Here is a 22757-nt window from a genome sequence, read left to right on the forward strand (position 1 = left end):
ATTCGAAGTAAATTTTCATCAAATTACCAAAAATCATCTTTGGGCAGAATACAACTGAACACACTGCACTGTACAAAGACTGGAGGGAAGTTAGCCCATGCATGGTGAATCAGTGATAGGAATAAACAAGTTCAGGCGAGTTTTTATTTAGTGAGAAAACTATAATCTGTTCGGAGTTTCGTACACTGAAGAGGCCTACGAACCATGACTCAGAAATACGATAATTAATGCGTCTGGATGGATCTGGGTAAAGATCATCTGGGTGTGTGTGCGCGGCCTGGATGTGTTGCATGCAGCAGGTCGTCTAGCAGATGTCAGAGCGCGTCGATAAGTTCCCAGCGTGTTGTTGCAGCGTCATTCTGTTTGAATGAAGTTCAGACTGAGAACTAGCCAACTCTTCATTCGCGCCCCGGTGGATTGAAACAGGAAAAAAAATAAGAGTTGAGGAAGTAAAAGGTTGCCAAATATGCCGGTGTTTACAGGTATGATATCATTTTAACACTGCAAATTCATTGCCATGGGAAAAGACAGTAAAACGCGAATCCTTACACGTGTTTTAGTTGAGCAGCAGAATTTACATTAGCTTGTTACCTTAGCTATCTTTAGCGTGATATGCAGTTAGCATGCTAACAGTGGAAGGCACCGGGAAGTCTGTCAGTTGTCTAATTCTTTAGGCCACTGGTGGAGTTATTTTAGAAGGCAGCACTATGACATAAGAAAACATTTAAAAAAATATTGGACTACTGCAACCGTATTGCTGATTGTTAGCGCTGTTCAGTGAATGTTTTTGGCAACGCCGGCTATGCTAACTGGCAACTGACAAACCAGAAAACAGCTACTGCCGCTAATTGTCAGCTAGCTGAGTTAGCAAGGTAGCATTTAAGTGGGGTAGTTAAATAGTTATTTTATGTTTTCTATTTTCATCACAGCGTGGACGTTTTAGCTAAGTTCTTGCCATTGTAAGCACTTTATATGTCTGATTTGTCACCAGTACGAAAATACCGGAATCACGCCTTTTAGCAGCTCAAGTAGCAATGCTAACAAAGCTAGCCCTATCACGAGTGTACATTTGATACGTAATTTGACTGCAGTTGTGGATGGTGGGAGACGAACAATTCTTAGAGCACACGGCTTTTCTGTTTTAACACGACAGCAGTCTACTGAGAGTTTCTAAGAAAACCTAGTCAACCGCTTTATCGCACTAAACGAGCAGTCACAAAACTGTATTTGTTAGCTTTCACTTTGTCTTTTTGTCTAAATGACTGCCTAACTAGCTGCCTGATCCTTTGAAGCACTTCACTGTTGCTAACTAGTTGCTGTGTCATACATGGCCGCAGTTTGACAAAGTTTTGGTGTTTCCCATCACTATCCTTCGTAGGCTAATATGTAGGCGTATGTACCGCTTCTGTTTTGACAGTAAATGTGAAATGGGGCAAAGAGAAGTTTGATGCAGTGGAGCTCAACACTGAGGAGCCACCCATGGTTTTCAAGGCTCAGCTATTTGCCCTGACAGGAGTTCAGCCAGACAGACAGAAGGTCATGGTGAAGGGAGGCACTCTCAAGGTATGTATATAAACAACAATCAACACTTTAAAAATAAGGTGCTGGGGGTTTTCTTTTATTAAATTATCCAGAAATATTATTTTGTGTTGTTGTTGTAAGCAGATCCTATTTAAAGCCCAAAACCATTTATCCAACCAATTGATCTCTTCAACACGTATAGCCTGTATAGCTAAAGTCTGTTTGGAATTATAATATTCTGTTGTCATTCAAAACACATTAATGAGCAACATCATTACATGTGGTAACATGTTCTTTTTATGTCAGCGTACTTAAATTTATTTTAAGTTGATCAGTCATGCGCTGTCTTGCAGTTGTAAACATTCACTAAAACAATTGTGCAATAATCCACAGCTAAAAATAACGGTCGCTGCAATAAGTCGTTGTCTACTTAGCTGTCAACTATTTGAATAGTTGATTTTGGAATATTTTTTACAGGAAAATAAGGTCTCGATTTTCTGTTTCCAGCCTCTTAAAAATGAATATCATGTGGTTTATTTCCTCCTCTATGGCAGTCAACTGAATATCTTTGAATTGTTGACAAAAGAAGGCATTTGAGGATTTCATCTTAGGCTTTGGGAAACACTAATCATGGTGTAATCAGTATCTTGATATGGCACACCTGTGAGGTGGGATGGATTATCTCAGCAAAGGAGAAGTGCTCACTATCACAGATTTAGACAGATTTGTGAACAATATTTGAGAGAAATGGTGGAAAAAGTTTTACATCTTTGAGTTCATCTCATAAAAAATAGGAGCAAAAACAAAAGTGTTGCGTTTATATTTTTGAATGTATTTATGATTATTTTCTATTAGGTATTTCAACACATAATGATATTGATGGTTTTGGTCTTTTCATAAGACTTGACATCACATCTGTTATAAATGATAAAGAGCTAATAAATTTTTTTTTTTTTTTCCATTTTAGGATGATGAGTGGGGAAACATTAAACTGAAAAATGTGAGTATTGGAGCTGTTTTAGGAAGCATATAAGCTTTTTTTCAGAGCTATACCTCCAATCTGATTAAGAAGTTATTGACTTGTGTTTTATTCTTTTTGCAGGGAATGACTCTGCTGATGATGGGCTCGGCAGACGCCCTGCCTGAGGAGCCTGCTGTCCGGCCCATGTTTGTAGAGGACATGACAGAGGAGCAGCTGGCCTCAGCGGTGAGTAAGCCTGAAAATTACCAGTGTGCCTCAAACAAATATAGTGATTATTGCTTTCTGTGCTGACGTGACCAGTTTGAATGTATTTTCTTCAGTGTGATGTTTACCAAGTAGGAGACGGATTGAAGCAGATGTACAGTGCACCATTTTGAGTGCACTGGTTGCTGAAAAGTTTCATTACTTTAGTATTTATGTGGTTCAGAGAGAAATTACAACTTAGGTTGCAGTCAGCAAGGCATTCTGCTATTGCCATGAAGTTGTAGCAGTATCTTCAAAACAGTTTTACTGAGAGGAAAGTATGTGCCATACTCAAAGTGCAGCATGACTTACAAACTGCTGTGTCACTCGATGTGCTGCTGTTTAGTCTGCAGTCTCATCTAAGTTGTGAAATGGTCAGTTTTCCTAGTTGAGACCCGCATTTTAAAAGGAACAAGAGGTGCTGATTGGATTGTCTGTTACAGTGCCAGCTGGAGCTCTTTGTGTGAAACCCACACAAATGTTTGTTTTTTTAAAAATATTTTTTGCGTGTGTGTTTATGGCTCCTTGGAGCAGGGTGGCTCACCATATACCTCGAGGATATTGAAAACTTAGGGATCTTGGAAGTAGGCCTGTTAATTCAATTCAATAGTTAATACGTTCACAAAAAATTAAAATAACCTTGGAATGCGGAAAATGTATCTGGAAAAGATGAAGACATTTGCTATGCTGCTAACACATTTATTGTGTTTGGAGTAAATGACATGATAAATATGAAAATATAAACAAAATGACATGTTGATTCTGTATTGTCATCTCTTAAAGTGATCTCTTGTGCATGATGATTCTGCTCATTGATGAATAGAAGACAGAGCCTTTATTATACTTCTTAATTTTTAAAAAAAAACTTTGATAGCTGTAGAGAAGCTCACCCTGATCTTGGTCATTTATTGGTGGTCTTTGTCATCTTCAGATGGAGCTGCCTTGTGGCCTGACAAACTTGGGCAACACCTGCTACATGAATGCCACAGTGCAGTGTCTACGCTCTGTGCCAGAGCTCAAGACTGCACTCAGGAGGTCTGTTTTCCTGCTGTTAATGGATCTCAAAATATATTTAGTAGTAGTTACATTATAAATTGACAATACGCAAAAGTGATGTAAGATGCTGAATTGCATTGTTTAAAATCATCTTTGTCTTTCGTATAAAGACTGTTTTTTTTGTTTTTGTTTGGGGGGGTGTCATTTTGTTCCTGCTGAAATCATCTGTCTCCCTCTACAGGTATTCAGGAGCTCTGCGATCTTCAGGGGCAAATGCCCCTTCACAGTACATCACAGCAGGTATGAAGCACAGTGAATTGTAATACAGCAGGCATTCAATGATGTAGTGAACTTACTAATGCAAATAAATTGAATATGCATTTATTTTTGCATCTTTAGCCCTTCGTGACTTGTACGAGACCATGGACAAGACTTCGTCCAGCCTCCCACCCATCATTTTGCTGCAGTTTCTTCACATGGCCTTTCCACAGTTTGCTGAGAAGGGGGACCAGGGACAGTACCTCCAGCAGGTAAACTCTTCTCCACAGCTGTCCACTTCTTACAGTCACTACAATCTTTGTATGTGCACCATTTATCAAAAGTCTTATGATGTCACAAAGCTCATCGTTGCACGCTGTGACATTATTTTGCCGTTTTTCTTCTCTCAGGATGCCAATGAGTGCTGGCTGCAGATGATGAGAGTGCTTCAGCAAAAGTTGGAGCCACTAGAGCCAGAGACTGCCATGGAGGTAAACCCTTAGTGTTGTTCTAAAATCAAAAGATAGCTGTGTGATTGTTACATTTAAAACAAATAACATGTTTCATTGTCCCTCTTCCGATATTTAGACTGACTCCGAGAGTGGAGCTGGAGCTGCATCTCAGAAGAAGAACTTCATCGACCAGTATTTTGGTGTAGAATTTGAAACTTCGTATCCTTGCTTTGTGTCGTCGTTGATCACATCTTACACTTTATTTCTCGGTTCAGTGCAGGTTGACTTAAGAAGTTTAGGTCTTAAAGAGCAGCAGTGTTACTCTGCCAAGGCTTTTTCTTAACTCTGCTGTTCAGCATGAAATGCACAGAGTCGGAGGAGGAAGAGCCAATCAAGGGCAAGGAAAGCCAGCTGCAGCTCAGTTGCTTCATCAACCAAGAAGTCAAATACCTTGCAACAGGACTGAGGCTGGTATGTATCAGGCAGAGGCTGGTGTGCAAACAGAGATCTACTTTAGAAGCTGTCTTTCACCTTTGGTAGCTTGGCTATTTAAAACCTTTCTTAGAAGTTTTATATTTCCCCAGGTGTAGTCTGAGGGAGGAGAATGAATGAAATGCACACATGACAACCTCACATATGGTTATTTTAGCACCAAGGTAATAAGGGTCTAATCGTGTTTCTGCCCCTCCAGAGACTGCAGGAAGAAATCACAAAAATGTCTGCATCCTTGGACAGAAATGCCCTGTATATAAAATCAGTAAGTGCTTCTTTCCCCTGTAGTCTCCTGTTATAATTTGATACAAGTGGTATTATCAGTTGTTTGCAAACTTGAGTGGGAAATGTATTTACCTTGTGGATTATTTTTATTTTCTCCCACCAGTCAAAACTTAGCCGTCTGCCTGCTTACTTGACTGTTCAGATGGTTAGATTTTTCTACAAAGAGAAGGAGTCGGTCAATGCAAAAGTTCTAAAGGTTTGTCTTCAGCCAGCAGCATTTCTGACATCTACCAGAGCTCACTAGAAATCACCATTTAACTCCTTGTTTTAAAATTTTAAAGGATGTCAAGTTCCCTCTCATGTTGGATGTTTACGAGCTGTGCACCGCAGAGCTCCAGGAGAAAATGTTGCCTGTCAGGTCAAAGTTCAAGGAGGTCGAGGACAAGAAGCTAGAGAAACAGCAGCAAAAGGTAACAAAGCTGTGGCTGGCTAAGCTGTCCTTTTTGCCTTTCTCTTCTCTTTTCAGTTATTTGGTAATAAATGGGCTCCCGTTTATACATTCAGCATAATTTACCAGTTCTGTGTGTCTGTTTATTTTCTCCTTGCGTTAGGTGTTGAAGAAGCCAGACTCAGCTAAAGAAGTGAAATACGAGCCTTTCTCATTCCAGGATGGTAGGTTGAAATGCGACACTAACACCACGAATACACTTGTTAAAGGGAGAATCTACACCAAGAAATGTAACTGATGCCACATGTCATTATCAATAACTGTTTGTAGAAGTGTAGAAAATTCCACCGCTTAAGGGGCTATGCCAGTAATTTGGCATATGTTTGTCTGTTAGCAACATCATGCAAAAACGGACTAACAGATTTGGAGGAAATTTTCAGGGAAGGTCAGAAATGACACAAGGACCAACTGATTAGATTGTGGCAGTGATGCAGCCTATGGTCTGGATCCACGGGTTTGTTAAAGGTTTCTGGATTGTTGCGAGATAGCGGCACGGCATCACTGTAACTATAACAAGTGAACACTACATCACTTCCCTGCTGACGATCACATGACTGTGATCCTACTGCAAATCAACTGCTGTGGACTTATCAGGACTTATCTGTTGAAAATGATACAAGAGACAGTTGATTAAACGGTAGGGGTGTTTCCCGCTGCATATTTAGGTCATGTGATTCGGTATCCGTTCATAACGTGCATATGTGTAACACACACCTGTCATATTCCTACAGACTTCATTTTAGTCTTAAAAAAAAAGCCCCAAGTCTCTTCTTGTCAGGCATGTATGTATTGTGATGGTGGGATTTATGGTTTTCCATAGAGAAGCCTCCAAAAACCCCTGGGTTGAGCAAAAAAAAAAAAAACCTCTCAGACCATGAGGTCCTCTGCCGCAGAGGCGTCACTAGGTTTTCAGGACGGGGGGGCTTAGCCCCCAGGACATACACAGGATGTGAGGACCGGAAAACGACAGTTAAACCTCTCAGCTTCACACAGCCTTTACAGTAACTCCAATCCAAATTTTGACCAGGTCAGACCTTCCTGTCTCTGCCTTTCAAAATAAAAGCACATCACAATTTCAAAATAAAAGCCTTCGACACACCAGAAAACACCAGTTAAACCTCTCAGCTTCACACAGCCTTTACAGTAACTCCAGTCCAAATTTTGACCAGGTGAGATCTTCCTGTCTCTGCCTTTCAAAATAAAAGCACAGCACAATTTCAAAATAAAAGCCTGCAACGGACCGGAAAACGAAGTAATGCGCCTCTCTGGATGGGGGTCGGGCAAATGGCCCGAGCCCCTCCCACAATTTCCGCCAGCGGGAATTGTCTAGTATTTTATTACAGTTTTCATCCGTTGGGAATAGTGGGGCAACAGATCATCATTGATCCGTGATCCGTTCTGATTGACGTCATCGGCTCGGCATACACATGACCCACGGATCGATTTCTGGAAAAAAAAAAGAAAAAAAAGTTGTGCTCCGTCCGCACGCAGCTTATGGCGAGCGGAGAAAGGAAGAGGGCAGACATGGCGAGTAGGGCTGTCCCGAATAGTGGTTTCTGGCCTCCGAATATTCGGGCCCTATTAAAAACGGGGGGGGGCGCTGCTTGTGGCGGAGACAGCCCGAATATTTGGATCCGTTCGTCTGGTCTCGGGTCCAAATTTTGCCTTCGTTTTTTCTTCAGTTAAACTGAAGAATTCCCAAACAGCGGAGGTCTTCAGCGTCTTGTCTTGTGTTTATGCAACGAAGTGAAGCCTGACGTCAGAGTCGGCAGCAACCTGGCCATTCGGGTGGTGGTAACAAACACGAACGGAGGAGCCGAGATGAGCCGAACACGACGGGATGAGCCGAAGTGGGCCGAAGGCAAAGGGAAGAGACAAGCGCCGAATATTTTCGACATGTGTGTATATGTCATAGACATGCTGATCCGAAAAATGATCCCATTTGTGACTCTTGATCTGAGGTCCGATCCGTGAGTTTAGTGATCCGTTGCACCACTACTGTAGTTGGGAATGATACAACTGAGCAGCCTTGGCAGAGTACTGCTTTTCTTGTTTACATTGTAAAAATTCACATTTGCACATCTGTTTTTGTGCGGAAGTCGGTTCTGCAGTCTAAATCATCAGCATCACATTTCGTGTTGGTTCTCCATAGGCAGAGCAAACTTTAGATTTTAATGTTTTTCATCAATGTTTATCATCTAGCTCTTTATTTCAAAAGGCAGGCAGTGTTTTTCTCTGACTGTACTTATAGTATTGGTCATTGGACCTATATTTACCAAAGATCACAAGAAGAAAAGCAATCATAGATTGCAGTTATCTGCCAACGCTCCTCAGTCGTATCATTTCCAATGGCTGAAAACTTTGAAAAAACTCGTGGCAGAAAACACGGCAATATAGAATGTGCCCATTTAATATAGATGCACCCACAAACAAAATGAGCTTGCGCTGAACACAGGCGTGTTATGCATGTGTACGTTATGTACGGATACCGAATCTTCACATAACTCTGCCATTCCTTGGTGGAGTAATTAAACGTTGCTGTGGATATCAAGCAGAGTCAGAATTTAAGGAAGTGAAACTGTTTTGCAGACTTTGGTTCAAACAACAGCGGTTACTACGACCTTCAGGCTGTGCTGACACACCAAGGCCGCTCCAGCTCTTCAGGTCACTACGTGGGATGGGTCAAAAGGAAAGAAGGTAAACAGTTGTTTCCCAGTGAAGCAGCACATTCAGCATGTCATAACTGCCACAAATCATCATGTTCAGGCACTCAGTTTCCTTTTTTTCCCTTTGATCTCTCTGTCTGACAGATGAGTGGGTCAAGTTTGATGATGACAAGGTGAGTGTGGTGTCTCCAGAGGATATCCTGCGACTGTCTGGTGGCGGCGACTGGCATATAGCGTATGTTCTACTGTACGGCCCCCGGCGGCTGGAAATACTTGAAGAGGAACAGTAGCTGTGGAAGATTTCTTAGAAGACAAAGAAACGACATCCAATACACAAATTGCCATTTCCAAGCACTGTCTGCATAGATGTGCAATAAAACTGGTGTCTTTAAAGATTTGATGACCTTAATTGTTTTTGTAACCAACACAGATGCTTGTAAAACAAATTCTGTCAAATGGTGTTAAATATTCAACCATCGTGGGCTTTGAAAGTGGAGATATGATAAGAGGCTAACTCTGGACTGGATCCTTTAGAGGTTTTTAAGTCTAGCTCTGCAGTTTCATTAAATGTTTTATACACATTGTATATTTTTTAAAGCCTTTGATAAGGTGCTCATGTCATAAAAGCAAAATATTTCTCTTTAGTCATTTAATCAACTTGTACAAAAATTGCCTAGCCAAGCGGCTGTCGTTGACATTCTGGCTTGTGTCTTCTCAGATGTATTACGAAACACTGTAAGACTTGCCCTTGTTCACCTGTTGGCCCTCTGGGAAATTTGGGTTCAATCTCAGGTCTTTAAAGTGCTTGGCTCACATCATCTCCTGGAATTGTTCTCCAATGTATTGACAGATGAGGTTCTTTCTGCCAAATCTTCACTAATGCTCTTTGGGGGGAAATGGTTAAGAACATGTTGTCCCTGTGGTGAACTGTGTGCAGTTAAATAAAGACTTGAGATTCAACCACGGTTTGCTCGGTAAGCTTTGAGTATTGTTCTCGCTGACACTGATTTCAGACTTTGACATCTATACCCTTAAAATGCTATGCTTCACTTTTTCTCCGTGCAGGTTTCCTCATCACCCTGCCACAATGTGTAAGAACTCAACATCAACACTCTGTAATAAGTTATTGACTGATCGCTTTTCATAGGTGGTGAAAATAAACTGTTATACCAACACGTGAGAATGTCCAGTTTTCTTTATTTAGGAAAACATTGGATTTTCTACAGTGAAAAAATTGCCAGCCTATGCTACATACAAAAAATGTAATCTCCAATTTTTTTTGGTATGAAAGAGGATGCTGCAACAATGTTACGGAGGTACAGATTATTTAAAGTAAATTTAAGCCTCAGTGAGGCTGTCTGCAATCTGAGAGAACCCTGCAGCGTTCAGAGCTGTGACCAGGTTCTCCACCGTAGCTTGAGTGCCCTCTCTGTCCTGCCAGGACACCAGCAGCAGTTTGGCCTGCATGTCAACATCTTCGCTGTCTGTTTCGATTTCCCTCAACTCTGATGCCTTCATCTCCAAGCGGGACGCCAGCATCTTCCACTGAGCACCCAGTTTGGCTGCTATGTCATCCATCTGCTGGTTTGTCACGAGTTTGCTCTGAATGCTTGGACCTTGAAAAGAAGACATAACAGGAAAGATATAAATAGACTCTTGCTAGAAGGATGGAAATGAGCAACTACATGTAATGGAAAGTAGGAGCTGGTATGGCAATTAGCTGCGGTGTTCTGATGTGGATGTGTTCTACATGCTCCAAAATAGGACTTACAATAGGGAACATTCAGTGCTCTCCTAAATTAGATCTTGAAAAAAAATTTTTTTTAAATGGGATTAAAACCAACATGGTGAAAGGCTAACTGGAAGATACAACTGATGGCTGAAATCCATTTTGCTGCTTCACTTTAAGTGTTCATATGGGCTTACTGGGTAACAATGTAACAGAGGCATCATTAGTAACTCCAGTAGATCCTCGTTTTCCAAGTTTAAATGTCTGAAGTGATTAAGACTTTCTGAATGAATCACAATTCAGACTCACTGTCGTTGCTGTCTTTCAGAAGGTTGTCTCCATTATCATCATCGTCCTCTTCTCCTGTCTTGATCTCTTCAGAAGGAATGTCCTTCTGCATGAAGGGAACCAAAATCTGAATTAGTCAATACGTTTGTGAGCATCATCATCTTATTTTGTAATAATGAAGACATTTGTTGTGTGTGTGTTTTTTTTAAAGACAGTGATTCCTCACCGGCAGTTCCTTGGCCAGTTTGCTGACCATGCTGTCTAAGTAGTCTGCCAGGCTTTTGAATTTCTGGTTAGTTGGCTGGAAAAAGTGTGGACTTCTCCTGGACAGTAGCCTCAAAGCACGCCAGCCATAGTTTGGATTCCGCACAACCCTATAAAGATTTACAGGACAAGAGGGGGAGAGAGAAGAAAATCAGAGAGATACTAAGGGGGGAAATAAGAATCAAACCACTAAAGCACCATTTTTAAGAAAAGACTTTCCTTGAAAATTGACTTTAACAGGGCATTTAACAGTTTCAACTCACTTGTACTCCTCCTCCACCATGTTAGCCGGGTCGGCCTGCTCAATGGCTTCTGCAAAGAATTCATCCAGTAATGGCATGAACTCTCTGGAAGGAAGACATCAATGTCAAAGAAAAGAAACAAAAAGCTCATTTTTGATACGGAAATTAAGGATAAATGTGGCTGTAAATGGGAATGTGTTACCTTGCTTTCTGAACCACTGACCTGCTGTCTGACTTACAGGCCTCCATGTTGTCCTGGTTCAGGTTCCACAGTCGAGTCAACTCGTCACTTTCAAAACAGAGAAGACATTAAATAATGGCTATATCCTCCACAGGCTGGTGTTCATCCCACTGTGGCTTCATTCACAGACCATGATTGATTAGTAAAGAAAGATCTCTTAGCATTTGTCTCCACATATTGCAGAGGAACACACCGTAAGCTACAGATTCACTACTTTGTTCAACTATATTTTAGCAGGATGGACACAGGGTTCAAACCTGAGATCTATTTACAAAAAATCATACAACTCAACTACCCCTTCGCATTAGATCACATACTTTCCCATAAAAATCTTGCGGTCTGGCCCTTTTCCAAGGAAATCTTCGGGAGCTTGTCTTTTTCTGGTGGGTCTTTTAGGTTTGTCATCTACTGTTCTGTTCAGGACAAAAACAAATAGGACCACAGGTCACTTTGGCTTGCTAGCCCAAGCTCACATTCCACATTATTTTGTTGTAAAAACTGATTAATCAGTGTGCAAACTAATCAAATATTTTGGAACATTACACTGCTGTACCTTTCTTTCACAAAGCTCGGGCATCCCTCATTTTTCCAGGAATTCCAGTTCTCCTCTGTGTTGAGGATGTGCTGTCAAAGATGATAAACAGTTCTACAGTGACCAATCCAGAAAGACTTCACAGACCGTTAGTGTCTACAGATTGGCTTCATTCAATAAAATGAGTGTTCTTAAAGCACGACTCACCTCCACCATGGTGGCAAACTTGTCTCCATCAGGAGGGATCTCTCTCAGCAGCTACAAGAGCACAGCACATTCTTAATACAATTATTTCTGCCAATGAAAAGCTCAACTGTAGGACAGATATCTCACCAAAATAAACCAAACATGCTTAAACACTACAACGATTTGCTTTTCTTGATTTCAGTGTTGGGCCTTTCTCAACACATTTTTAGGTCTATAACGATCTGAATCAAAGCAGATCAGGTTTAGGAGGAAGAGACTGAGACGTGTGTATGTATGCAGCTGCTACTAGTGTTTGTGTCTGAGTAACTTAGGACTGACCTGATAAACCAGTTTAGTGGTCTCTTCAATCCATGCAGTCTGGTCATCGTTCAGAACACAACTGGAGCTGTATGGGTACAAAGATATAAAAAACAATTACTTCTCAACAACTGTTGCATGTTTAGTCACACAGACTCTTGTAAAAGTTCAGCGCTGTACCTTTTGAACTTGACCTGACCCTTCAGGTACTGGAAGAGGATGAGGTATTGCAGTAGTATGTGCCGCCTGAAGTTGCTGTCACTGAGCTGCAGGTCCATGAGCTGGAGATGACGAGGAAAGAAGTGAAGAGATGTCCAACCCATATCTTTAGCATACTAGCATGGTTTTCCTCCATACATAAAAAAAAAAAAAAAAAGTTTTTTCACCTTCTCACTTGTGAGGAATTTGGCAAAGTAAACATGTTCTCCTCCGGATGCTCTCAGCTCCTCCAGCTTCCTCTTAGAGGCCTGCATGTCATCCAACTTGAAGCTCTTGAATACTGCCAGGGTCTCATCTGAGTACTGTGCAGGCAAAGAGAGAATTCACATGAGTAGCAAATCGTCATATTTTAGCTTCTCTTTCGGTGATCGGAGGAACGCAGATCAAGGGCATCAAATAGTAGAACAACAAATAGTTTTTTGATTTCATGGTGGGGTGCATTACCTTCAGGAATGTCATCCATGAGAATTTGTCAAAACACTGCACTGGGTTTCTGAAGTAGTCCTGCAGTGTCCAGAACTTTCTGTACAAGTTGTAGTCAATTGGAATGGAACTGAAAGCAAAATTTGATTCAATATTAAACAAACACAGAAGCGTGGCCATGCAAAAGGGTCATTTAAAGAATTCATATTATCATTTTTACCTTTTATTTCAGTGTTTCATCTGAATATTTTGAGCAACTGACAGGCGTGCACACTGATAAAAACCCAGTGTCCACTTCAAAGCTAGTTACTGTTTAATGTTAAATACCTACCTGAAACCCCTCGCTTTAAATCCAGACTTTTCTTCTGTAACTTATTTGTACCACCATGTAGCATATTTGAAAAACACTTAGCTAGTGTTTAGTCTGGCATACCCTTAATAAAAGAATGCACAGATTCCCTGTGGTCTGACATCATTTCACTGCTTGAACTGACTCTGATCTAGATCTGGGGTTACCGTGAGCAACCAAAGTCGCCTCCCTTTCACTGGGACAATCAAGTTAACCATTTAGAGTGGCCTTGAGGCATTTCATACACAGAGTGAGAAGTTGAATAGCGTTCTAGTAAATTCCCAAAACAAAACTATGAACCTGTCGTTTGTTTAACGTGGACTCTTGAAATGACCAACACACATATACACCCAATACCAACATGAGAAAATCATCGTTTTAGAGCGATGCACAACTTACCACGGTGCAGGTGCATCATCCTCTCCCATTTCTCCTTCTTCCACCTCCATGCCATCCTCCTTTTCTTCTGTGCTCTATAAAACGATACCAAAAGATCAAACTAAAACTGTCTGATCAAAATTAAAACGCTTACAGTCATTTTGGGTTTTGTTTCTTTTTACACACTCTACCTTCTGACCAAGGGTGCTTTCTTGTTCATTTTTGTTGAAGACTGTTATATTGTCCAGATTAAACTGGCTCTGTAGGTTGAGACCTGGATTGAAAAAAAAATACACAATGGCAGATGAAGCTCATAATCTGAGACAACCAAGAACCTTAGGAAACTGTTATCAGACTATAATGAATGATGGTAAATTGCATCTCTGAGTGATTGATGTTGTTTTATTTATTTAAGAGATACAATATTCCTGTTTTTACCTGATTTTTCAGACAGAGGGAAGAGACGCGCCAGGAAAAGCTGGATTCGCCCACAGAATACCGTGTTCTGAGATTTGGACAGCCTCCTTAAAAGGTCTAGACAGATAAAAAGAAATACATCACAGACTACTGCAGCTGTTAAAGACAGAAAGTGTTGTGGGTCAACAAGAAATAAGATCTTTACCGTTACACATCCTCAATAAATAGTTCTTCCCTGCAGTGTAAAAGGAGTTCTGGAAGAAAGAGAGAGTACACGTTTTGTCATCTAATAATCAAGATTAAGTTAGACAAATATTTCAGCTGCCTTTACTGAACAGCTGCCACTTACTTACCGATTTCCAGGTGGAAACATTCTCTTCGACAAAGGAGAATATTTTGTCACACAGGTCAAGAGGCAGGCAGTCCAGTACGTCTCCCAGCAGGACGAAAGGGGTTGTAGCAGAGCAGATACCTTCATCAAGGAAAGGACACAGAACCGCAAAAGTTATAAACTTTGAGCACTTTATGAATATAGGTTTTTGCAGTTGAATCTTTTAGTGTCTCAGTTCAGACTTTGTGTAGAACATCCTGCACTACAGAATGTCTTTACATATGTAGTATTACTGCATGTAAAGTCTTTCCATTTCGAAAAAAAAAACATTTCAGTGGAATTAGAAAGACAAAATTCCTGGTTGAGTAGCATACCTTCTGTAACGGCATCAATACTGAGGTAAATGAGAGACAGGTAGTCATCACAGCTCGGCTTCTGCTCAACCTGCAGACAAAACACTCATTTCACTATTTCAAGATCTGCTTAATTTCTGCAACTGAACACGCTTGAGCCGGACAAAAACTAATTTCTTACAATCAGATCACCAAGGACACCCCTCAAAGCCTGGTCAAGTGTGGTCTTCTTTTCCGTCTCACTGAAACAGGAGAAAACAAGTGAGCAAGCCACACACGTATGTACATAATCTGACACAACAGACGTTAAATTAACCTCACTTACTTGCCAGGGATCTGGTTGAAAATACTGATTAAAGGTTTGCTGCTTTTGCCACTTAAGGCGTGTCTGGCAGAAGCCTGCGGTTGCGTGAGAGGGAAGGAGAGGACATTTATGACAGATAATACATTGTTACACTGCGTTAGCTTAGCTTCGTTTGCTACCAGCGATGGCAACTGAAAGGGAACAAGTAGTAATCTTCGCTAATGAAACGGCGACCTAGCGATCGATCATTTTAGTTACGATGCATAGCATATAATTACATGTGTTTTGATTGCGAAATTCAGCGTTATGATTTCTCACCGTAAATTTGTTTTTAGCGTCGATAAAATTAAACACGGACGGCGACATCTTTGCGCTTTCGGAACCGGAACTGACGCTAAACTACGTCCGGTTTCCTCGTCCATTGGGGGGAGGGCACTGCTTCTTCTTCTGTGGTTTTACTGGAGGACTACGCGAGATCTCCAGAAATATTGTTCGTATATTTTAAAGAATATTTATATACTGTGCATGAATTATACACAGCATTTTCAGTCTATGCTACAATTTATTATATAATTACGTTTATAATTACTGTTGTAAAAATAAAGTGTGAAATGTGTGCCACCAGAAAATGTACTTGAATGATTTCTATTTGAATTTGTATAGCTCAACTTGAATAACTGAAATCAGAATTTATATTTGTAATTAATCAATTTAACTGTATTTTCTCAACTCCTGCAGCCAGCTGCCCAAATGCCCTTCTTATGCCCAGTGGCCTTTAACCCTCCCCTGGGTTAAAGGCTGCTGATACGGGAACTCCAGAGAATCTAATTTTGAGCTGCCCAAGTTTAAGAGGTCTTTTTGACCCTGTAGATTGTTTTAATGGCTTTCAAGCTCCTATTTTTCTGCTCTGCATTACACCTGCAAGTTTCATTTTCATTCATGGACATTACCAAATGAGCAGACAGGACTGCAGAAAGTTTCCATCTGAGCTTTGGAAATAATCTGACTTTTTGCTGTTAATAAAGACTGTTATAAGGAACTTTGGTTTTCAAGTCTTCAAGAACATTGATGGAGGCTGGTGTTCTTTACTTGCTCATGGTTCAGGGGCAACAATGTAACAGAAAACTCTGAAAGACTCATCTCACTAAGTGCATCCATCCATAAAATGGAGAGTTGTTTCTTTAGATTTTGCATTTGGAACTGGTTTCATAAGGATACAGCACTCAGTGTCAGAACAACTGTTTCTGTTAGTTTAATTTAAAATGATTATTGTCTAATACTTATTTTGCACACATGGTGTTTTGTATTTAAATTCATTTTTATTTGGTTTTGTTAAAAATTGTTAGAGTTGTGTCAAATAGCTGAATTAAAAATGTAAAAAGTAAATGGATTTAAATAATGAACAAAATTATAAGATCCAAGAAAAACCTAATGAGTAAAATCATTTTTGCTGAAATGGGGACAGAAAGTTTAGAGAATTACTGAATAAACTGAATACAATAACAATTCTGAGTCAAGTAAATTGTTTTTTTCAAGCGAAAATGAAACAGACCTCCACGTTCAAACAAATACCTTTAGTGGCTCAGTTAACTAACAAACCTCAGTCATCTGAACTAAGACAAGAGTTTACACACAAACCATTTTAATTAGGTGGAGATAGAATCTCAAGTTTAAAAATATACAATAAAAAATTGAATTATACAACATGGTTTTATTCATCAATGGATCATTTTGTAGTGTAAAAAGATCAAATTGTAATTTTTGACTTAATGCAAAAATTTGTTATTTATTTTTTACAGTACACCGTTGGCAAGTACTGACTCAAAAAGACTTCAACAGAAGCTTTCGTTCGCGGTATAAATTTTGGTGCTACCTGGACTCTCAGAAAACTATACACCTTGTTATGATGCCTGCTCCAGCTCCTGTTTCTGTCTTTCATATTTCCTCCTGCTCGTTCTGTATCTGTCTATTCTGTTTTGATCTGTCTCCCTTTGGCTCCCTCTGTCTGTCATCTATCTCCCTCCTGTCTCTCTCGTCCCTGTGTCTTGCTCTCTCTGCTCACCTGTCTACACTCAGCTGATTACTGCAGGTGTCACACATTGCAGTAATCAGCTCACCTCCTCACTATCTAGGCCCTGTTCCTTCAGTTACACCTCGCAGGATCACAGAGACTCATCTCCACAGCGACCCACATGCCTCCAAACAATCACACCCCTTCAGAGACTGCTCCCCTTTTTGGATCCTGTTCTCCCACCATGCCGTGGACTCCTCTCCACCCAGATTCACTGAACTTGCTTCCCTGTCCCTTCTGTCTAGTTTCTCCCTTGGTTTGTGAGTACTCTGTTTGTTTAGTGTAGTGTTTGGTTATTTTCTTTGGACTTTGAATGTTGGATTTGATAGTTGTGTGGTTTTGCATACGCTATCTTTAGCTAGATTTGGTTTTCCCCTCCACTCAGGTTCCCTTTGTATTGTCTTAGCTTTTGTGAGTTTAAAATAAAGTTCTAATATTTGCCTAGTCTCCCTATATCTCTGTCTGCGCCTGGGTTTTTCTGACCCCCCCCTCCCCTCCCCCCTGCAACACCTATTCCAAAATCAACTTATTTAAAAAAACTGTTTAAATGGCATGTTATCAACATTTAGTATCAGAAAATAACAACCTTTAAAACGTTCCAGCCTGGGTTCTAGAGGCGCCACAGCACTGAGACTGTACAGGTCGGAGTCCCTCATGATGTTTTAAAGTCTCCTGATGACGGTTTGTGTTCGGTCCTGGTGCTGCTGGCCCTCAGTTCTGCCTTTAACACAGCGAATCACAGTAGATATGGATATCTGGGAAGGCTTTAGATTTGTTCCCATCTAATCTGTCAAATTAGAGGTTCTGCATTTATGTCAACAATAACCCGTTGCTTCCTTTTGTCAAGTATGGGGTGCCACAGGGGTCAGTTTTTGAACCTATTTTATTCATCACACATGCTTCCATTCAGGCACAATACTGAGACATATGGTGTCTCATTTCACTTTTATACTGACAGTACACAGATGTAGCTGCTGGTCGGATCCTCTGAGCCCGGTCTGCTGAGTTTTCTTACTGACAGCTTTACTAATGTCACAAACTGGACATCAGATAAATTTCTTCAGTAAAATTTAACAAAACTACAACTATTGTCCTTGGATTGCAGCATAGGGTTAAACATTCTTTTTCCCATTAAGTCAGGCTGCTGGTAAAAATGACAATATAATCTTCCTGTCTAGTTTGATAATAACCTGAGCTTTGAACAGCCAGCAATACAATTGTGGAGGCATGTTTTTACCATCGACAGAAATGTTTAAAAATTGCGGCCTATTACAACTTGGAAAGACACCAACACTGAGGCAATTTCCCTTGCTTTTATTCCTTCTTACTTCGATTACTCTTACAGTCTGTCGATTGAGTCAGACAGTTTAGAACTCAGCTTCCAGGCTTTTAAACAGAACCGAAAAATGTGATCACATCACTATTCTTTCAGCCTCATTACACTGGCCCCCAGAATGTGTTAGGATTGAACTGATCACTTTTAAGGCACTTGTTGTCCTCTTTCCTATTTGTCTCTGACCTTTAAGTAATTTATGCACTTTGAGAGGTCAATGATCTTTTTTATTTCTTAAGACACACTTTTATTTGAGACCTGTAATGATTATTTTTGAGCCTTTATTTTCTTTGAACTTTCTTATTTTGTTAAATAATGCTTTCTCTGTTTACCACTGTTAGTTGTTGCTCTCCTTTTATATTTTTGACTATTTTCTTCCTCTTGTGAAGCACTTTGTAACCTGGATTTCAAAAGTTCCCCAAATTTTTGGTGCTACATGAATTAAAGGGAATTAAAACTGAAGTACCTGAACACAGGTGGAACTAATGCTGGAAAATAAACTATATTGTGAAGGAAGACAAACTATTTTGGATCATTCTGTTTATTATCTGCTCTAATCTCAGCAGGTATCATATCAGGCTTTTTCCTGACATTTGTTGGGTTTCAGACAGGATGTGTTTCTCAAACACCATAGTTTATAATTGGACTGTATTTCTCTCCACCTTACAAATATTGTTTGTGAAAAGACATTTATTGTAGTCAAAAACTGTGTACCATTAGTCTGTGCATCTTATGATCTGTCACACTGTGTGTGAACCACATAGCAGACAAGTCTGGGCTAGATCCGGTCTCAAACTGGCATTGCTGGCATAGAAAGACCTAAGTCAGTCAGATGTGCGCCAGGTCTGGCAATATTTATATAATGGCATGAAACGTGTGACCTGATTATGGTTGAGCTTATGCTGCCCACGTCTGTCTCATATGAACAGGCATAATGTGTTCTCTTAAGTGTGAACCACAAATAATTATCTTTAAAATGTTTTTCTACCTTTACTAGTGTCTGAGGTACCACTCTCACACCAGCACCCCTCTCCTAATTAAATGTAGTCTTTCTGAGTTTATAGCAATTAAGTGCATTATAACTCATAAACATCTACATCACATGCTCCAACACTGACAGGAAACCCTTACTTCTTCCTGAATGAGTAACAATCAAAACAAATGGCCCTATTACTGAGTTATGGTACAACTTTGCGTTTGTGTGTTGAGAAATTAAATATCTCACTAGTCTAAAAAGACTGTCACTGAGGCCTCCCTGACAACCAACCAATTCTGTCATCTCCTCTCAGGACCTCACATCTGTGACGGTGAACCACGTGACACAGCAGACTGTTGGCTCACCTACAGTGATAAGCTTGTAAGTCAAAAAGTGAATCTGTGTGTCACTTGAGGCAGAGAGCAGCACACCTGCTGTTTTATCAGAAATGGGTAAGAGGGCAAAAAATGTTGCTATACACCAAACACTGATGTTATTGTCGAGTTTCTTCAAGAACCTGAAAACGGATATCTGTGCAAAAAAGCAATTTAAAGTGGTTGATAGACACGTTTTTTTGCTTTAACTTATAACTAATAATGAGTTTAGTTTTGACAGCACAATGTAGTGGCTGTAGAATAGACATGATCTGTGTTTAGATGGGTTCACTATCAGCCTATGTAACTCTACTTTCCACCAATGAGATCTCACAAGAAAGAACTGATGGATGGCTCAAATACAGCGCAGACCCCCAGAAGAAGAGGAGCCCCACTGTTGGAGAAGGAAAGAAGTACTGGCAGTCAACATCAACGCTGGCAATATTTCTCCGACATGAGTATGTAACAGAACCTGTCCACTTATTCACAGAATCCTGTTTTACTCACTGAAGTTGATGGTACAACAAATTCATTAGTCAGACTTTTACAACTTTGAAGTCAGTTTGTCACAGTCCTGCCCTGGTTCCCTGTCTGCCTTCCTTTTCCCCCTCGTGTCCTCTCTCTCCCTCCTTCTCTCCTTACCTCCTTCTTCATCTTTTTCCCTTGCTCTCCTTCTCCCGTCTCCTGCCCTGTCTCTTGGCTCCGCCCCCTCTGTGCTGCACCTCTGGTGATCAAGACTTATTGACACCAGCTGCGGCGGGTGCACACCTGGGCCAGATAAACAATCAGGGACAGATAAAGCCTGACTTGCCCAGTCACTCCCTGCCGGTTCGTTGCTGCTGCTGACTCCTGTTCAGCCACCCTGCCTTGGCTCTGGTCTGCTTCTCCCCTTTCTCAGACTCACATTTGTAAGTGGAGTTGTCTTTTGTTTAATAAATTCTTGTTTCGAACACCAGTCAACTTCCTGTGGTGCCTGTATTTTGGGTTCAACCTTCCCCGTTCCCTGGCACAGTTATGTTTAACCAAGAAATTAGTCCAATCCATGGTATTTTGAATGACCAGTGACTTAATAATTAGTAACACAGACAGAAGTTTTTTTTTTTTTTTTTGAAGTTTCTCAAGACTTAAAATCTCAATGAGCTCAAGTTGGAGATAATTATCAAATAAGACAAATCTGTTTAAATTCTGAACAATATTAAATTGGTGTAATTACCATCCTTTTCATTCTGCACAACTCCTCAACTTTGCCACTTTAAAGGCTTATTAAAATCAGTAAATTGAGGGGTTTTTTTTGTCTTGCAGACATGCATTTAATCAGATGGTTTCAATTGCAGGCTGATGGCAGCAGCCATGCTGCTAATCCTACTGTAGCAGCCAGAAAACTAAACGGTTTGTTTCTTCTCTCCCTTTCCTTAGTGGTGTTGATAGTTTGGGGTTGTCAGTAGTTGCAATAAGAGAATGAAAAGCAAACAGTCAGACTGATTTGAAATGTTGTCTGTTGCCACAGTAACATGATTTTAAAACACTGACACGGTTTGTGTTCTTCTCAGCACTGAAGGAGTCTCCCAGCTGGAACAGAGACCATCCGGAAGTTGCAACATTACAAGCTGCAGCTCAAACACAAAATGCTGAGGTTGTGATTTAGAAAACTATCTGGTGACCGACTGGTTCCCACTGTGAAGTATGGAGGAGGAGGAGGTGTGGGGGTGCTTTGCTGGTGACACTATTGTGGATTTATTAAAAATTGAAGGCACACTGAACCAACATGGCTACCACAGCATCCTGCAGCGACATGCCATCCTATCTGGTTTGTTTAGTTCAGGGGTGTCAAACTCCGCTCCTGGAGGGCCACTATCCTGCATGTTTTAGATGTTTCCCTCTTCCAACACACCTGATTCAAATGATCAGGCTTCTGCTGAGCTTGATGATAAGCTGATCATTTGAATCGGGTGTGTTGGAAGAGGGAAACATCTAAAACATGCAGGATAGTGGCCCTCCAGGAACTGAGTTTGACACCCCTGGTTTAGTAGGACCATCATTTGTTTCAATAGGACAATGACCCCAACCACACCTCAAGGCTGTGTGAGGGCTATTAGACAAGGAGAGTGCAGCTTCAGATGACCTGGCCTCCACAGTCACCTGACCAAAATCCAGTGGAGATGTTTTGGGATGAGATGGACCACAGAGTGAAGGCAAAAGGGCCAACAAGTGCTCAGCATCTCTGGGAACTCCTTCAAGACTCTTCATCCAGAGATTGCTATGGAAAAAAAAAAGTAAAGGGTGGCTATCTTTGAAGAATATAAAGCATGTTTTGACTACCTTCACATTTTATTTATTACATAATTATGTGTTCATTCATAGTTTCAGTGCCTTCAGTGAGAATCAACAATGTAAATGGTCATGAAAATAAAGAAACATTAAATGAGACCATTGACTGGTAGTCTTGTAATATTAGTGTGGCAAGATATGAATGTAACTTTTTTAGTTTATTTACTGTATAATGTATTTTAATCCTTAGTAGGCTACGGTGAAATTTAGGCCTTCATAACTCAGCGTGCTCTTAATTTTAATAAATTTCAGTGAATTACTTAAGTGTGTGTGACCAGGCATCACTCCACCTCAGACCAGAGGGTGGCACTGTTACACACCATTTATGCTCGTCACAGTTAACGATACCAGATGAGCCACTGCTGTGTTTACACACTCACACACGACATATATAATAAAAAGCTGCCATGTGTGGAAATGTTCCATCCACAACAGTAGAAATCTGAAATTCAGCCTCTGGTGATACCTTTTCTACACCTACCTCTGACTATTTCATTGTTCTAACTTCACAGATTTGTTTTTAAACCTTTGCTGAAATGAAACCACTGACCGTTTTCCATATGAAATGTTGTTCAGGTTGTGGTACATGTGTCCGTAGAACTCTGCTCAGGGACAGGACTGCGGTCGTTTTTGGCATAAATTGTTTGGACGTCAACTTTACTGAGGTCACAGCAGCCATGTGAGTGTGTTGTGTGCATGTGGGTCTGTGTTTGTGATTGCACATTTCCGTGTGTTGTAGGGATACAATTGAAAGTGCA

At 40.6% G+C, this 22757-nt stretch overlaps 2 protein-coding genes across 2 annotated transcripts; one reads left to right on the forward strand and one right to left on the reverse strand.

Annotated features, from left to right (window-relative positions):
• Window positions 1-286: 286 nt before the first annotated feature.
• usp14 (ubiquitin specific peptidase 14 (tRNA-guanine transglycosylase)) lies at window positions 287-9518 on the forward strand. The gene is made up of 16 exons (XM_022191122.2): window positions 287-482; window positions 1418-1563; window positions 2489-2521; window positions 2624-2728; window positions 3678-3781; window positions 3984-4042; window positions 4142-4272; window positions 4411-4491; window positions 4589-4671; window positions 4809-4923; window positions 5144-5209; window positions 5333-5425; window positions 5511-5639; window positions 5781-5841; window positions 8267-8374; window positions 8488-9518. Exons 1-16 carry the CDS (start codon window positions 467-469, stop codon window positions 8631-8633), a joined length of 1476 nt encoding a protein of 491 aa, XP_022046814.1. The 5' UTR covers window positions 287-466; the 3' UTR covers window positions 8634-9518.
• A 5-nt stretch (window positions 9519-9523) lies between these two features.
• On the reverse strand, window positions 9524-15355 carry thoc1 (THO complex 1). Its single transcript, XM_051952856.1, has 21 exons — window positions 15236-15355; window positions 14939-15012; window positions 14795-14855; window positions 14635-14704; window positions 14283-14401; window positions 14135-14183; window positions 13951-14046; window positions 13704-13786; window positions 13534-13607; window positions 12807-12915; window positions 12530-12664; window positions 12324-12424; window positions 12165-12231; window positions 11847-11897; window positions 11661-11731; window positions 11425-11520; window positions 11090-11155; window positions 10888-10971; window positions 10587-10734; window positions 10382-10466; window positions 9524-9959 (listed from the first exon to the last, which is right to left on the reverse strand). The coding sequence occupies exons 1-21, from the start codon at window positions 15281-15283 to the stop codon at window positions 9682-9684; spliced, it is 1965 nt and encodes a 654-aa protein (XP_051808816.1). The 5' UTR covers window positions 15284-15355; the 3' UTR covers window positions 9524-9681.
• Between the last annotated feature and the right edge of the window lie 7402 nt (window positions 15356-22757).

This window comes from Acanthochromis polyacanthus, chromosome 9, assembly GCF_021347895.1.
Source record: "Acanthochromis polyacanthus isolate Apoly-LR-REF ecotype Palm Island chromosome 9, KAUST_Apoly_ChrSc, whole genome shotgun sequence".
In the NCBI taxonomy this organism is placed as follows: Eukaryota; Metazoa; Chordata; class Actinopteri; family Pomacentridae; genus Acanthochromis; species Acanthochromis polyacanthus.